The sequence below is a fragment of the Schistocerca nitens genome, chromosome 12, assembly GCF_023898315.1.
Source record: "Schistocerca nitens isolate TAMUIC-IGC-003100 chromosome 12, iqSchNite1.1, whole genome shotgun sequence".
Classification (NCBI taxonomy): domain Eukaryota; kingdom Metazoa; phylum Arthropoda; class Insecta; order Orthoptera; family Acrididae; genus Schistocerca; species Schistocerca nitens.
Genome location: NC_064625.1, coordinates 13163675 through 13180098, shown reverse-complemented (window position 1 = coordinate 13180098; position 16424 = coordinate 13163675). Strand labels below are relative to the sequence as shown.

The 16424-nt window shown below is 44.9% G+C and overlaps 1 protein-coding gene across 1 annotated transcript in view; it reads right to left on the bottom strand.

Annotated features, from left to right (window-relative positions):
- The window catches only part of LOC126215136 (aminopeptidase N-like), a 172133-nt gene extending 171417 nt beyond the window's left edge, over window positions 1-716 (bottom strand). The window contains exon 1 of the mRNA XM_049941799.1: window positions 671-716. Within this exon, the coding sequence (XP_049797756.1) occupies window positions 671-689 (19 nt within the window). The 5' untranslated portion in view covers window positions 690-716. The remainder of the gene's footprint in view (window positions 1-670) is intronic.
- Between the last annotated feature and the right edge of the window lie 15708 nt (window positions 717-16424).

The window sequence follows — 16424 nt, the reverse complement described above, 5'->3', positions numbered from 1 at the left end:
TTGTGCTACATTATCGATTCTAACAACATACACGAGCTCTTTGAGACGGCGCCGAAGATAGAAGTACAGGGGGCTAAGATCGCGATATCTGGCGGGCACCGTCGGCAGAGCAATATCACTCGATGTGCAGGCGAACACGACACGCCAAAAGTTTGTACTGGCGCATGATGTAATGCGTGCTATAAAAGACATTAACAGCATAACTCGGAAATAAATCAGTGTCAGACAAAACTTTATTTAACATTTAACTGTTATTTTGATCCGTACATTTCACCCTGTATGTAAGAAAAAAGGAATGGATCCGAAATTGAACCCTGTGGCGCTGCATTCTTCCTTTTTTATGTTCTTCAACATCGTTTGAATAATAAGGTAACAATTTCTGTGTGTTCCTATCCAAATACGATGGAAATCAGTCGTTTGTAACAACTTGTAACCCACAAAAGTAGCTTCTTTTCGAAAACTGTAACTAGACAATCAGATCCTTTGGGAAGATCGAGGGGTAAAATAAAATTCCAGCTGGTGCTATTTTGCTGTTCAAAGATATTTTCTAAATAAATGTTTCAATGCCATTTGCGCAAATGCATTGCAATGGCAGTTACCGGAGTTTCTTCTCAGGTTCTAGTGCGCTTAGACGCGCCCCGAGACCTGTAACCAGGGTGCGGCAACTTACCTGCGTGCAGTCGGGTCATGGTGACGAAGCGTCCGTGGCGGCTGTGCTCTGCAGACCCTCGGGACGAGAGATCAGCGCCGGCCATCCCTTTTATGTGATCGATCGCGCCTATCAAGCGAAACACGAAGATTAAGCGGCTATCGGAGGCCACGTTCCGTCTCATCGCCTGATCAGAGTCGCTGATAACGCTTCGGCACTGTCTGTATTTGTTAATCTAATAATAAAGGAAATAAATTTACTGCAAGTGTCCGCCATCTTTGTGAATATTTCGTCTAGACCGCTTAATAAAATTTCTCTACGTATTACGTCGTCTCAGCTATTTCGATCATCAGGTGAAAAATTCGAACATGTAGAACAAGTTTCAGCGTCAATACCGATAACATAATAGTTTTGATTTGGTGATATACAGCGTGTTTCCGTAAGAGTGTGCGAAAATGTAACAGGACACAGAGAATGCTCCACTGAACAATTTGAGGTACGGAACCTTAGGTCGGAGAAGCCAGCTGAAGGAAATAAGGAAGTAAACTTGTCTACCGCTTTGTCTATCGTTACTGTTTTCCAGCGTATTTACAACTAAGATGCGTTCAAGAATAAGATTTTCACTCTGCAGCGGAGTGTGCGCTGATACGAAACTTACTGGCAGATTAAAACTGTGTGCCGGACCGAGACTCGAAGTCGGGACTTTTGCCTTTTGTGAGCAAGTGTTCTACCACTGAGCTACCCAAGCACGACTCACGACCCGTCCTCACAGCTTCAATTCTGCCAGTACCTCGTCTCCTACCTTCCAAACTTTACAGAAGCTCTCCTGCGAACCTTGCAGAACTAGCACTCCTGAAAGAAAGGATATCGCGGAGACATGGCTTAGCCACAGCCTGGGGGATGATTCTAGAATGAGATTTTCACTCTGCAGGTCCCGAGTTCGAGTCTCGGTCCGGCACACAGTTTTAATCCGCCACGAAGTTTCAAGATGGGTACAAGTTAATGCGTACTGTACTGTTCTTTACGTGTACATTCTTTATTTCTTCCAAGGAAACAAGGAGGACGAGACTGATTAGTAGGAAGTCGAGATGCAGGTGTTGTTTACTTTAATTGTCCACAAGTTGGTGGCTCTGATGTATCGTATTTACATTGCCCGATGACTAAGTGCTAGGAGTCAACGACAGTCCCATTCATTACTCAGTACAATACGATGCAGTAGTGCCGGTACAGTTTCGCAGAAATCAGACATGTACCTCGTGTGGGGGAAGTACGTTGCAATGCTTTCAGTGCTGAAAGGCTGTATAGGGAACGATTTCCTAACGGGCGTCATCCGTTACGACGAGTGTTCATTTCTCTCGATCGACGAATCTGGGGAGACTGGTTCATTGGAAAGAAGAAAAGAGGGACCTGGCAACATGAAGACCACTCGCACACCCGATTTTAAAGATGATGTGCTGGGACGTGTTGCAGCGGTCGCCACTACAAGTATTCGTCGTATTGCACGTGAAATGGGCACTGTAAACACTATCGTGTGGCGAGCACTCCATGAACAACAATTACAACAGTATCAGCCACAACGAGTCCGTGCAATGCTCGTGACTGACTTTGCAGCAAAAGTCGCATTTTGTCTGTGGTTGCTCCAGCAATGGACTGATCGGCCAGATTTCCTCCAAACCGTGCTGTTTACTGACAAAGTGTCATTTGATCGCGATGTTATTTCGAACAGCAGGAATAGACGTGTGTGGGGTGAGGAAATCCCCACGCTGTAGTAGTCACACCATCGAGTGCGTTTTGCTGCGAATGTCTGGACCGCCGTTGTAGGCGACAATCTCATTGGACCACATCTTCTACCTGGCCGTGTGAATGGTCACCTGTACTTGAGGTTCGTGCAAAGAGTAAGTAGTGTAAGCAATAGATACGCAGCAATGTGTTTTTATTTCTATTATCTCATCAAGCTGCCTTCTCTGACCCCAGCCTCCCTACGTCAAATTGTTCGATGGAGCACCATCTAGGTCCTCTTAAATTTCTGCACGCCGTTACGAAAACAATAAATAAGGAAATACAGGGTGTTAGAGAAAATTACTATATACACTAATGGCCATTAAAATTGATACACCAAGAAGAAATGCAGATGATCAACGGGTATTCATTGGACAAATATATTATACTACAACTGACATGTGATTACATTTTCACGCAATTTGGGTTCATACATCCTGAAAAATCAGTACCCAGAACAACCAACTCTGGCCGTAATAACGGCATTGATACGCCTGGGCATTGAGTCAAACAGAGCTTGGATGGCGTGTGCAGATACAGCTGCCCATGCAGCTTCAACACGATACCACAGTTCATCAAGAGTAGTGACTGGCGTATTGTGACGAGCCAGTTGCTCGGCCACCATTGACCAGACGTTTTCAGTTGGTGAGAGACCTGGAGAATGTGCTGGCCAGAGCAGCAGTCGAACATTTTCTGTATCCAGAAAGGCCCGTACAGGGCCTGCAACATGCGGTAGTGCATTATCCTGCTGAAATGTAGGGTTTCACAGGGATCGAATGAAGGGTAGAGCCACGGGTCGTAACACATCTGAAATGTGACGTCCACTGTTCAAAGTACCGTCAATGCGAACAAGCGGTGACCGAGACGTGTAACCAATGGCACCCCACGCCATCACGACGGGTGATACGCCAGTATGGCGATGACGAATACACGCTTCCAATGTGCGTTCACCGCCATGTCGCCAAACACGAATGCGACCATCATGATGCTGTAAACAGAACCTGGATTCATCCGAAAAAAATGACGTTTTGCCATTCGTGCACCCAGGTTCGTCGTTGAGTACACCATCGCAGGCGCTCCTGCCATTGATGCAGCGTCAACGGTAACCGCAGGCATGGTCTCCGAGCAGATAGTGCATGCTGCTGCAAACGGTTTCGAACTTTTGGTGCAGATGGTTTGTTGTCTTGTAAACGTCCCCATCTGTTGACTCAGGGATCGAGACGTGGTTGCACGATCCGTTACAACCATGCGGATAAGATGCCTGTCATCTCGACTCCTAGTGATACGAGGCCGTTGGGATCCAGCACGGCGTTGCGTATTCCCCTGCAGAACCCACCAATTCCATATTCTGCTAACAGTCATTGGATCTCGACCAACGCGAGCAACAATGTCGCGGTACGATAAACCGCAATCGCGAAAGGGTACAATCCGACCTTTATCAAAGTCGGAAACGTGATGGTACGCATTTCTCCTCCTTACACGAGGCATCACAACAACGTTTCACCAGGCAACGCCGATCAACTGCTGTTTGTGTATGAGAAATCGGTTGGAAACTTTCTTCATGTCAGCACGTCGTAGGTGTCGCCACCGGCGCCAACCTTGTGAATGCTCTGAAAAGCTAATCATTTGCATATCACAGCATCTTCTTCCTGTCGGTTAAATTTCGCGTCTGTTGCACGTCATCTTCGTGGTGTAGGAATTTTAATGGCCAGTAGTGTATTTGGAATGGCCAGTAGTGTATTTGGAGCCAAATGTGTGCCAAGCATGGGCTCTAAACGGCATACCATAAGAGCTGTGAGCACTCTCTCACTTTCGACATTGTGGAACGCACTTCCACTACAAGCTCTACACTATTACGAGTGGCCTACAGAAAGAACTAAACAGATGACACGGTGTCCATGGATACAGCACGCACGAATCATCTGTCAGTGTTGTTACTTCAGACCGTATTCACAGTTGTGGGCGAGTGCAGCGCATACGTTAGTTCTAACGGAACCACATGGTGCGGTAAGTTTGTGCAACTCTTTCACACTGTATGAGGTTGGTGCGTAGGTCTGTAGCGTTTTTCCACAAGTTTAATAAACACAACAGATACACATAAGCGCAATTAGTCGTCAATAACGTGTTGTCCTTCACTGTTTAGAACAGCCTGCCAACGCTCGGCTAACGTTCAGATTCAACGAGTGTATAAATGAAGTGATTTTCAGGCGAAGCGCTCGTCGAGCCGTGTTCCGAGTGCTTTTTCACGCGGAAAGAAAGTTCCTTGAAGGTTGTTCGAGAGAGAGCGGAGAAGATGAGAATATGAGGGTGCAAGATCAGGTCAGTAACGTGGGTGCGGAATGACTTCCCAATCCAGTGCTGTACATAGCTTCTTGTCAGTCTAGCAGAGTCTAGGCGGGCGTTATCGTGGAGTAGCATCTCTTCACGCAGTCTTCCTGGTCGTTGTTCTTGAACTGCGTCTGCAAGACGCCTCAGGTTTTGATGATAAATGCCATCAGCTACGGTTACACATTGGGGAAGCAATTCGTAGTACACCGCAGTTTTGTTGTTCCCCCGGACACATAACATTATCGTTTGTGGATGCGTGCACGTTTTTGCACAGGGTGTTGCTGCTTTTTTGACTCAACCGTTGTTTTATTTTCCTTATGTTAGCTTAAAGTCACCATTTCTCCTCACTAGTAACGATACAAGATTGGAATGGCCGGTGTTGTTCACGAGCCATTTGATGAGGAGCAAAAAGGGATGCATACAGAATGGAGCTTTCACACTGCACCGGATGTGCGCCGATATGAAACTTCCTGGCAGATTAAAACTGTGTGCCGGTCCGAGACTCGAACTCTAGACCCTTGCCTTTCGCGGGAAAGTGCTCTACTATCTGAGATACCCATGCACGACTCACGACCCGACCTCACAGCTTTACTTCAGTCAGTACCTCGTCTCCTACCTTCCAAACTTCACAGAAGCCCTTCTGCGAACCAGCTCAAGTGGTAGAGTACATGCCCGCGAAAGGCAAATGTCCCGAGTTTTTAACGAAATCGCTGTTATTTTCGTTAAAGATAGTATAATAATTATTATTGCTTTTCGTTACTTAATTTGCCTCTCTTTAACTGTCTTCTGTAAGTACGAACTTTGTTGTAGAACCTCTCTCTTATTTACGTGTGGTAATAAAAAAATTCACTTTCAAAAGAATTACGTACATTTAAGAATTACGTGAACTCATATTAACTGATTAAGCATATTTAGTTGAGAATTAAATCCTTTACATAATCCGGCCTTGGCACACATTCTCTAAGTGCAGTGGTTTTTTTTTAAATATTTAAATAATTAATGAATTCTATCCCGGCGTTAGCTATGAAACACAAGATTATCTCTATTAGCAGAAAATGGTTAATTATTGCCAAGCCGACATTTAATTATCACTGATCAAACCTACTTCGCTATACATTTAAGTTATTTGCAAGAACCAAAATTGTTAAATTTCAATGTTAACTAACATTAAGTATCCGCCTACGAATGCACAAACGTATAATTAGTTTAAAAATTCATCAGGCTCAGGATCACTGTAAAAGAAGAACAATTTCTTAATTCACTGTTAATTTTTATCTATCTGTTCCCGATTTACGGGTTTGGTTGGTTTTTCCTTTAGCGGAACAATTTTTTAAATGTGCCGCCGCTGCAAATCGATCGGTCGCGGCACAGCCCAGCAACACCGCTAAAAATGCTGAAAATTCTTTAAAGAAATTTTATAGATGACATGGGCAAGCTAATTTACATTAATAATACACACTTTTGATAAATTCTGATATATTTAGATCCAACAATAATTCAACTCTCATTAATTTGCATCGCCTCCTCTAATGGCGGCTAAATCTAGACAGAGACAAAAGAAGTTACCCATTCATAAATCGTCTCGACACAGCTTCCTCTCTCATTCAGCTCTACACAGAGAAGACCAAAGAATACGCTGTACATGGTTCTTTTATACTACTGCTGACTATTAACATTTCTTTCTAATTTGACAATATTATTCTCCTCTGGCTAAATTTCACATCTCTATTATCGCAGATACTGACACATTTCACAATCACATAATAAATATAGAAAAATTACTATCCTAAATACAGAGAGAATATTACTACAAAAAATATTACGATAATAACAAATGTCTTTTACACAAAATTCAATAATATTTTTGTTCATTAATTACGGTATATACAACTTGCTCAGAGCGGCGTATATGGTACAATTAAACTTTTTGTTCATTAATAGCGTGAGTTTGCCAGGGATCGTTACAAGTTCGAGTCTCGGTCGGGCAAACAGATTTAATCAGACGGGAAGTTTCAGGGATGCATATACGGCCAACCGCTGATTTTTGTGATTGTGGCTTAGAGCAAGCAATGCCCACGCACCCGATTTTTGAACCTTCCCCATTGCATGCAAATGTCGCGCGATGGTGGGATGATCGCAGTTCATCACATTTGCCAGATGTCGAGGATGCTGACGTAGATCATTGTGGATTAATACGTTTAAACGAACTTCACAGAATCCCAAAGGTCTTACTGAAGAGTCAAAATGATACGCCTTAAAACGAGAAAACCAATTTCTTGTCTCGCTCTGATCAATGACGTCATCCGCATGCACGACGCAAATGTTTCTGGCTGACTCGGCTGCTCAGATCGCGCTATTCAATTCGAACACAAGATTGTGTCGGAAATGATCGGATTTCTCAGGCTGGCACTCATTTTCCTAGCGCCCACAACCCCATTCACTATCTCCAAATGACGCAATGACAGTATGTAAACTGAGAACAGTGAACTCATTTTCCTAGCGCCCACAACCCCATTCACTATCTCCAAATGACGCAATGACAGTATGTAAACTGAGAACAGTGAATTACAAATAAAAAATGACAGTCGATAAATAAGCCCATAGTAACCGGAATTCCAATATGAAAAACAAAATCTCTGCGAACTTATGAACCAACCTAATAGTCTTATCTTTGCACATACAATCATACTAGAGGCCTATTATTCCACATAGGAAACGGAGAACGTAACCTTTTGGTATGCTCTGGGAAATGAAATAAAATAAAATTTGGAACCGTGCCCTGTACACTCTAAAATATCCAGTACTCAGCCGTGTTTTCCAGCTAAGTGGCTCCAACAACGGCGGATCGTTGAAAACCTCTCTCCATTCGTAATCCTGTTGTGGTGGAGCGACTGTTGGAACGAATGGTAGAAGATCCTGGAACTTCCGTAGGGTATGCAGAAGATCAGCGTCTATCGGGATTAGTCATCCTCTGGTCTGGGCGATCATGCATATGGTTGGCTGGTTGGTTGGTTGGTTGGTTGGTTGATTCGGGGAGAGGACCAAACGGTCATCGGTCCCGTCGGATTAAGTAAGGATGGGGAAGGAAGTCGGCCGTGCCCTTTCAAAGGAACCATCCCGACATTGGCCTGAAGCGATTTAGGGAAATAACGGAAAACCTAAATCAGAATGGCCGGACGCGGGTTTGAACCGTCGTCCTCCCGAATGCGAGTCCAGTGTGCTAACCACTGCTCCACCTCGCTCGGTGATCATGCATAAAATGCTGCTATACCCATATGAAGTACAACATGTCCAAGCCTTTCGACAACTGGCTAACCCCGCCAGAAAGCTGTTCTGCCAGTAGATGTTGCAAACATCTGGTGATCACTTTTCACAACGAATGTACGTTTCACAGACTTGGCTCGTTTGATGCAAAATGGGATTGCCAATTTTCGTAACCAAGAAGTGCAAAATCCACAAGCAGTTGAAAAAGCAAGACATGAGAAACGATTTTCAGTTACTTCATGTGCCAGAATTAGTGGTGTTAGACTAAATAGGCCTTCACATACTGCCCTATAGATTGAGTGGTGTAGGGTATCGTCAGTGACTACGAAGCAACTTGCCTGTCCAGCTATAGGAGGTACCATTCCAACAACGGCTGGACATTTTTTCAGACAGTGTGTGATTCCATAAAACGTCGGACAGGGGCGTAACTTACTAGAAATGGACACCATGTTGACTACTTCCTTTAGCTTCTGCAATAGCAGGTAGATTCCTGTTTCACAGTAACAGAATAACACGTTCTCATTTGTTTACTACACTCTGTAGGTCGTTTGTAATGGCAAAGAGGTTGCAGCAGAACTGTGTTTCACAGCAGAGAAGATGACGAAGTTCTCATAGTTGTGGAGATATTCATTTTTTTTCATATTCCAGTCCACACTACCGCCTATCAAGTATGAAACACGTACTTTCTTTACACTCTTCATCTTAAGAAAAGTACAGCTGACAGGCAAAATAATGCGAACATCTGTACTTACTTGGGAATGGTTTATTAATAAGGGGTTGGACCGCCATTTGCCCATAACACAGGAGAGATTCTCCATGGAATACTGGCATATATTGATTGTATAGTCTGTCCAGTGGAATGTTATGCCACTTCGATCAGAACCTCTTCTAACGGGGGAGGCGGAAATCTGGTCCGGAGTCTGCGCTCCAATATCGGCGGCAAGGGTTCCATAATGTTCAAGCCCGGGGACTGTGCTGGCCAGGAAAGATGCTGCAGTTGAGATTCAAGCTCCTCATACCACGACTGTACTGTCCTGGCTGTGTGAGTGGGTGCGTTATCGTCCTGAAATATGGCATCACTGTTGGGGAACATCGTTTGAACTGGGGGGGGGGGGGGGGGGTTGCACCTGATCACCTAAAATGTTCACATAATCGTTGGCTTTAGCACGGCCTTAGTGAGGAATGATGGGACCAGCAGAATACCATGATATGGCTGCCCACACCATAACACTCACACTTCCATGCTTAACGGTTGGAATCAAGCAACCAGGACTGTACGCTTCTTTTCTCCAGACGTAAAGCTGGCCAGATGTTGGAAATAACGAAAGCGTTGACTCGTCGTACCATACGACGTGCTTCCACTGATCAGCGGTCCAGGGTTTATGCTCCCGACACCATATTTTACGCTTCTTTGCGTTGGTTATCTTCTCTAATGGTTTCGGTATAGCAGCTCGCTCACGAATATTCGCTTTGTGGAGTTCTCGGCGGACAGTGTCGATAGATACAGGGTCTCGAAGATGGGTATTGAGCTCTGCAGTCACTTTAGCCGCCGTAGTTTCGTGCTGTTTTGATACAATTCGTGTTGGCGTACGACGACCTCCGTCATTTAGATTTGATTTGTGCTCTCTATTACGTTTACACTAAGATTTATTTCCACGTTTTGTGTATGCTGTGATGACTGTTAAAACAATTTCTCTTCAGACATTCAATAAGTTGACTGTATCGGTTGCTGATGCTCCAGCTAATTGGGCCCCCACTATCTGCCCTCTGTGGAACTCTGTTAGGTCTTTCACTGCACGTCGATCTAGACTCCTGAATGCAAGTACGAACAGTGCACTACTCGTAAACAGCCTGCACTGATTCCCAGTCCATACTGAATTCGCACAGTCCAGCGCGACCCGTGCCTTACCTACATTGTTGACCGTCTAACAAAACCATCTCATTACTGCCATTATTCACATTATTTTGCCTAACCCCTGTATATGGGCCAGTCTACTGAAAACTGAACAGCCACCACGACGGATCCTGTGAATGGTTTCATTCAAAAGTAATCACCACACGCGTTTAGACAATTTTGCGACTGCAAGACGAGACGATCATTTCCTGTTTCGTAGAACGCGGTCGGTCGCTGACGGATCGACAACCGCACCCACTTTTGCACTTCCACGTCCAACTGAAACCGATGTCAACGCATGTCTTTCTTCAGACCACCATCGATGTAAAAATCACGCGGCGAAAGATCCGATCTGCACGGAGGATGCTGCAGTGTCTCCAAACCAAATCGCTGAAACATAACCTTCGCCTATGACTGGCAGTACGAGGGCGGCCGTTATCGTGGAACGATATGATTGCGTGTAGCAGTATTCCGACAGCCCGAGGCCAGCCGTACAGCCAACAGTTGAAACATCTCACACGTCGCTCGCCAAAGGAATCCAAAATTGTTCACACAAGTGTGAGCGTGTGGGTGCTATTCTGCCATTCTGCGCAACGGATTAATCTGAGATGTACCCTTTATCCTGTGGCTCCTGCAAGATGCAATTTCTACCCCCACACCACTACAGAAGTTAGACAGACCCTCCTAACGTTCTAAAGAGAAATGCCTGAAAAATTTTCAGCAATAAATATCTTCTGGAGTCTTCCGCTGTAAGGAACTGACACAAAAATTCACAAAATTTGTTACGTAACTAGTGGGATACTTGGGTACTGGAGTAGTGCTAGTTAGTGTAAGAAAAACATGAAACTAACAGAAATCATTATTTAATTTGCAAAAATTCTGAGAAAACCCAATGGCACTTTTAGTTATGAACTGAACAAGTTATTTCCGGGTTCTTTTCGGAGAAATTTGTATACAAAGTTTAAGATTGTTATTGACTTGGCAGAATGGCTGAGATCCGTGCCTACTCAACTTCAATAATTATCCGTCAGAATGTTGCTAGGTATGGTCGAGGCTGTCGCGTGTGAAATGCAGTGAAGTGTACTGTTGTGGAAGAAAAATGGGGCTCGCAATAGCTGTAGCCCACAATACCGTAAGCTGCGATGACTGCTGTCTGCGCCGCTCGCTGCTGACAAATAAGATAACTCTCGTTCTATCTGGATTGACCTTCGCCAGTTAAACTCTCCCTACGCCTTGATGAAGTCAAGGATTCCTATTCGTCCCTAGTCTAACTATTGGCGTGATACACTGGTCAGATAACCAGTCCACCACGATGCCACTCAAAAATTCGCTCGCAGAAGTTTAACTATAACTCTGTCCGTTCACACCGCACAATAAGTGTGTCGGCCAACACAGTGAACAACGCTTAATCGCAAGGACTCAATATAGAGTCGACCATTGATTCGCTCTCGACAGAGGTGCTCTCCCAGTGAAGTACTGAGTAGAGACTTGTTCCTCACTCTTTGAGTGCACGTACGAGCGCGTATGCTCTCGTTATGTGTTCTCGCTCCACGAGCGACAACGGAACGGCCCCTCTCCACGCCAGACGTGAAGGGGTGTATCTTTCGGTCTCTTCCATTACTCCTTCAGCTCGAGGTGTCAGGAATATCATCTACCAATCAGCATTGCTCTTCTAGATATGGTCGAGGGAGAATGACGTTTCGTTTAAGGCGACCAATCCGGAAATCTTTAGTATCGGAGTTTGGCGTTTGCTGTCTCCCTGTGACAACATCTGAAACTGTGTGCTATGTTTGTAAAGAATGCATAGGCTGGGTGCTCCCACACAATGTACCGGAATTTGCTTTTAAGCCGAACACGGGGTCGTTCTTCCTTTCACTCGGGCAAACGCTGTCTGCTCTACGGGCGGTCACCATCCGACGTAGATAAGTTGACTCGTCCTCTTGCGGTCTGCCTCTCCCGAACTAAAAGCTCCTGTGACCGTTGTGTCTTGTGTGTGTGTGTGTGTGTGTGTGTGTGTGTGTGTGTGTGTGTGTGTGTGTGTGTGTGTGTGTGTGTGTGTGTGTGTGTGTGTGTACGCCAGCCTCGAGTATTTAAATCTCGGTGCGCAATTACGATTTACTAGTTATTTGCATATCTTTTACATGAATTCATACAACATTGGCTATATCTTATCGAGTTTGGGTTCGAATGACGCGTCTTGATGTGCGGATTATGATTGTGAGGGCGGAATAAGTAAGCAATGGAGGTCAGGAGACTACAACGTCTTACACAAGTTCTGGTGAGGTCAGGACGACTTCGACTGCAGGAGCCCCTCTGTCAACTGAGGAACTACAAACATAGTGCAACGCTGTGTAAGATTGCAGGAACTGTGATGCGCCATTAAGTCAGAACGCCCTGGAGTGCTGTCAGACGGAATCATGCTGTCACACGACAACGCCCACCCCCACACCACACTGCCAATAGCACTGCCGTCAGCAGGCATGTCTGATGCTCCAAGGAGATGCCACACACCCACCCTGGAAGAGGCTCTCCCGCATCGTGTTGAACAGAAACCGTCAACGAGTACACGAGTAATTTATTTGTATATTAACAAGTGGAACTGTAAAACAAGTGATGTATTTTTTTCATGTCCAATCAGTTAGTTGTGAAATTGTTTGCTTTATAAATATGTTTTTGAGCCATGCTGCGGCTCGCGTTGGTGCTGTTTGTAGGTTTCCCCCCTCTGTTGTAGGCCAGACGGTATTGTTTAGTTGGCGTGGTTCTCATGTTGACTGGCACCACTCAGTTTCACAAGACTTTCCTGCCCGCTAGTGGCAACAGCGGTGGTTATCGATATGTAGTAACTGTTGCCGTATTTTTGGGGCGACGTCGTTGTTTTGCCGGGTCGTGTGAGTGGGTCAGTTCGGTTGGGGACTCAGAAGGAGTCAGGTCCAAGCAGTGCGAGAACACGTTGGGACCGCTGGTGGCGCGCACGGACTGCCCGATGGAAGAGCTGTGGTCACGAGGGTGCACGACCTCGTCGTAAACCGGATCCAGCAAGCTTTAAGATGAGTGCATTTCAATCCCAGTAGAGAAACCTCCACCATTGTGATATCTCGCGGTTCTCCAGTGACTTGGGTTGCTGCTCGTAGTGTCGCCGAGGCGAATAGCAGCGAGTGGAGTGCTTGCGGAAGGCGGATCTGATTAGCTTTTCTCGACTCTTATTACTACTTACTGCGTTCAACTTTTTCCAATTTGTTAAGTTCAACCGGCGGTAATTTTTCTTACCTGGTGGCCGCTAACGGCCCAGTTACCCACCCTGGGGGTTAGTGTATGTAATTGCAGTGTACGTGTCCTCGCCTTGCCGCTGCTGTCCGGTAAGGCGTGTAGTTTTGACAGCTTTCTTGATGGTAGGCCGGTGGGTGATTCCTTTCTCGTTCCGGGCGCTCGAAGCACAGTATTCTGGGGACGTAGTGCAGACCGCCGGTTCCAGCTTCGGCGTATTGTTCCAACGTTGCATTTGGTTTATCGTACGTCAGATAGGTTCAGCAAGATTATCATTAGTTATTCGTTAGACTGCCACTACTATGAGTTACCATGTTGTGAAGTGAATGCAACTCTTGTCTGCCTGTCTCATCGCTCGCGAAAGTGTTTGTTGCCGGTAATTCTCAGAGGCGATTCCTGGAGCACCGTCTGGATCAGTTGCTTGGTTTTTTTTTTTTTTAATTAACTTTTGCTATTGCATTTGCTGTTTTACAGCAAGTTTCAAAATTTTTTTATATATTATTGCAGTTCTTGCAGTGTAAGGCCTTCAGGCGTGATTGTGTTCATTTGCTATTTGTATTTTAACAGTAAGCCTTAAAATCTTATTTACCGCCATTCGTGTCGTCTGATTCTGTCTGCTGTATTTGTGGCGACTTGCCTTTAATTTTTCAATACCTGTAATTTGTAAGTTGCAGCGAGTTTTAAACAATTCTCAATTTATTGCCATTCCTGGCGTGTAAGGCCTACTGCCTCGATCACAGAGGCTTGCTTTTAAAACATTATCTGTTGTATCTGTATTTAATAGTGATTTGCTAAATTTTAATTCACTGAAAACACTGTTATTTACACAGTTGTTTATTCCTTCATAAATGACGAGTGCTATTTTTTATTTATTGTTGAGTCTGGAAATATTCGTTTAAATTGTGTGTAACTGCAAAAAGTAACCAATAGTCACTGATTACAGCCGCTTCCACAATCGTAACAGAATCCTACCTTCCCTTGACTACCAGGTCTCAGTTTTCAAACGGCTGTAGCCGTACATGGGTTCCGATTTAAAATGTTATCTATTCACTCCGATCTACTAGAAGCCTGTAACGGGAATGTCCGAACATCTTATATATGAAACTTCCTTGTATATGTTATGTCACACAGTTCAATTTTCCGCCGCTAGTCGGCGCTACTGCTGCTTTCAGTGGCAGCCTATTCAAAAATCAAAGATGGAGAACGGCAAGAAATTCAAAAACCTACGATGGAGCAGGAATTGAAGAATGCACGATGGCTATAGTTAGAAAATTTGGTATGCATTGGAACAGAGCAGACTGAATAGAGACGGAGAAAAAGAAGGTTTGGGAGAGAACGCACCGCATCGCAACAGCACGGAATAGAAGACTCGTAATGGAATGAGTCGGAATCGGCATCGCCATATAATGGAACTAAACAGATTGAAACTTTATTCGATAATGGGACAGAATGGAACGGCTACGAACAGAACAGAATGCACCACAACAGAACGGTATTGATCGAAATTTCATTGGAAAATGGAGTGGAACAGAACAGATTAGAATAGAATGTATCGGATCGGAATGGAATGAATCAGAATGGAATGAAACGGAATTAATTTTTGTAGTTTTCTATCAGTCCATCTTCGATTTTTTTTTTAAATATCCCGCCACCAACATCTTATGTTTCTAGATTTCCTGTTATCGCCTGCTTGAATTTCTAAGTTTTCCGGGAACGTCAGCGACTGCAGCACCACAACCGCAGCGCGCACTAGCGGTGGGAACTTGAACAACGTGCCGTACTATAAATGTGTTGCATTGCTTATTGAACAATAAGCAATGCAACAAATTTGCTGTTGAACAATAAGCAATGCAACACGTTTCTTTTTCTGAAATCCCGTTGATTTTATTCGTGATTCCAATGTATCGTATTATTCCCCTCTCTTTCCACCACAAACCCTATTTTTAAACATAATTTTCGTTCAGTGAGACGCCCTTATACCTGCATGCCCTCGCGGTACCACTGTACTGGTCGACTTCAGAGCCAACATCTTTCTGCATCAATAACCTCCTCCTCATCCACGTGCTGCTTCCCACGGATTGCATCCTTCATTGGGCCGAAAAAGTTCGAGTTGGAAGGCGCGATATTCGGACTGTAGGGTGGATGAGGAAGAACAGTCCAATGAGGTTTTGTGAGCTGCTCTCGTGTGCCCAGACATCTGTGAGGCCTTGCGTTGTCATGGAGAAGGAAACGTTACTTTGTATTCTTGTGGCAACGGACACCTGATATAGTTTCTTCAGTTTTATGGAGGTATCACAGTACAGATTTGATCGTTGCGCAATGAGGTAGGACATCGAATAGAATAACCGATTCAAAAGTCCAAGAAGAAGATCGTCCCAATGACTTTATAGACCGCTTGTGTGAACTGCTTATTTGGAAGAGAGGTGGTGTGGAGACTATACATGGACTGGCATTTTGTTTCCGATTCGAAGTCATGAACGTATGTTTCATCGCCAGTGACGATGTACGACAAGAAATTGTCAAGATCAGCCTCGTTATTCACAAACAATTGCTCACAGATGGTCCTTCTTTGCTCTTTACGAGCTTGCGTTAGGCGGTGGGGAAGGCATAGGGCATACATCCTAGAGTACCCCAAATGGCGGACGAGTGTGTCAGCACGACCAACAGGAACTCTACTTGCGCACCGAGGTGTGGGATTGTGATCCGTCGAGCACATCCAATGAGTGTGTCCTCACGCCCCAACACTGGAGAAGTCAGAGCTGTGTGTGGCCGGCCGGCACACAGGAGATATAAGTTCGCACGACTTCGTTGCGATGATGACAGACGCAGCGCCCAACGACTCGCCGTGCTTTTGTTCACTGCTGATTCTCAGTAGAAGTTCTGCTAGCGCCTACGGATATCTGTGATGCTCTGGTTTTGCGCCAGAACAAACTCAGCTATCTGCTTGGAATGCACTTCTGTTGCAGACCCGTTTTGAAGGTTATGTATGTATGGCGCCACGTATGGGAACTTCATGGAAGTACAGGGGCTGAAGCGGGGATATTCCACAATGTCCCACAACAAATTTCGTATTCTCTTAACCAAAACAGTCGAAGGAGAGAAAGTGTGGTCCGTTAGTTATTGAACGCCACTCGCGCATAGGTTTACTACAGACAACAATTCAAATCGTAACAGGCTTTGTGAGAATCAGCTAAAAGTTGGGCCAGACAGATTATTATAATGGTACTCCGAGAAAATTTAGCGTAG